The following is a 990-nucleotide window of genomic DNA, read 5'->3' as shown; positions in this document are numbered from 1 at the left end:
AACTGTAGGGGACTCCCATTCAGCATAATCATTTTTTCAATAACTCCAGCTTTTCAAGTCTATGCAATTCTTTGTTGACTTATTTCAACGCTGTGAAAGGTACAGTCTTTTTTCGATTAAATAACGATATATTGTTTTCTTTTACTTGAAACTTCGCTTCTGTTTTGGCGCAAAGACTTAATTCATGAGCAAAATCTTCTGGGAAAGTCTTTTTTAATTATTTTTTTAATTCTCCAATGCCTTATTTGTACTGGCAGAAAAACCGTTCACGTTTTTATAAAAACAAAATTAAAAAGACGTTCCACAAGTTAAATAAATCCATTCAGTTGTTCCAAATGTATTTGTCGTATTATGCAACAGAAAAAATATTGCTTTTAAGGATTTTCCTCGAAATTTAACATCACTTTAAAAATGCGATTTTTTCTTTAAGTATCACACGCAATTTTCGAAGTTTCTTTCAAACAAGCTTTTCTGATTTTTCTCTACATATCTACGCTAATTATCGTGATATCACTACCCGTATTCAATCGTAACTTAATATTCACATTATTCACTTTCCTGAACACAAATTTTATTTTCTGAACCTCACTTAGATTTTTTGCTGACAATACTTTCTTGCCAGAATTTTTTTTCTTTTTGTTTTGCTCTACAATGAGATTTTGTGTCCGATTTTTTTCCGCACTCTAAAGATTTTAGATTTTTAAAAGGGCAGTTACATTTAAAATGTAAGCTGCCGTGCTCATAGTATGGAATTGGTCTTCACATTTGTCACTCTTTCTTCTTATCCGTTACAGGTCAACACGTATGAATATGAGAGCAATCTTTTCCTTCAATTTTATCCGCGTCATGTCTTAAATTTATACTAATTTTAGAGGGATTCTTCCGCAACTGCCTCTAGAATTACATTTTGACCCTGTTCTAATTTTTTGTTTTAATATCCAGGAACGTATATCTACATCTTTGCTTGGAATTAGCCCTTGAAAAAAAATC

General features: G+C 31.4%; 1 protein-coding gene across 1 annotated transcript in view; it reads left to right on the top strand.

Annotated features, from left to right (window-relative positions):
* The window catches only part of LOC106880013 (uncharacterized), a 30,206-nt gene extending 29,225 nt beyond the window's left edge, over positions 1 to 981 (top strand). The window contains exon 8 of the mRNA XM_052978057.1: positions 943 to 981. Within this exon, the coding sequence (XP_052834017.1) occupies positions 943 to 981 (39 nt within the window). The remainder of the gene's footprint in view (positions 1 to 942) is intronic.
* The last annotated feature ends 9 nt before the right edge of the window (positions 982 to 990 follow it).

Source organism: Octopus bimaculoides, chromosome 30, assembly GCF_001194135.2.
Source record: "Octopus bimaculoides isolate UCB-OBI-ISO-001 chromosome 30, ASM119413v2, whole genome shotgun sequence".
NCBI classification, from domain to species: Eukaryota; Metazoa; Mollusca; class Cephalopoda; order Octopoda; family Octopodidae; genus Octopus; species Octopus bimaculoides.
This window is presented reverse-complemented; position numbering and strand designations above follow the sequence as displayed.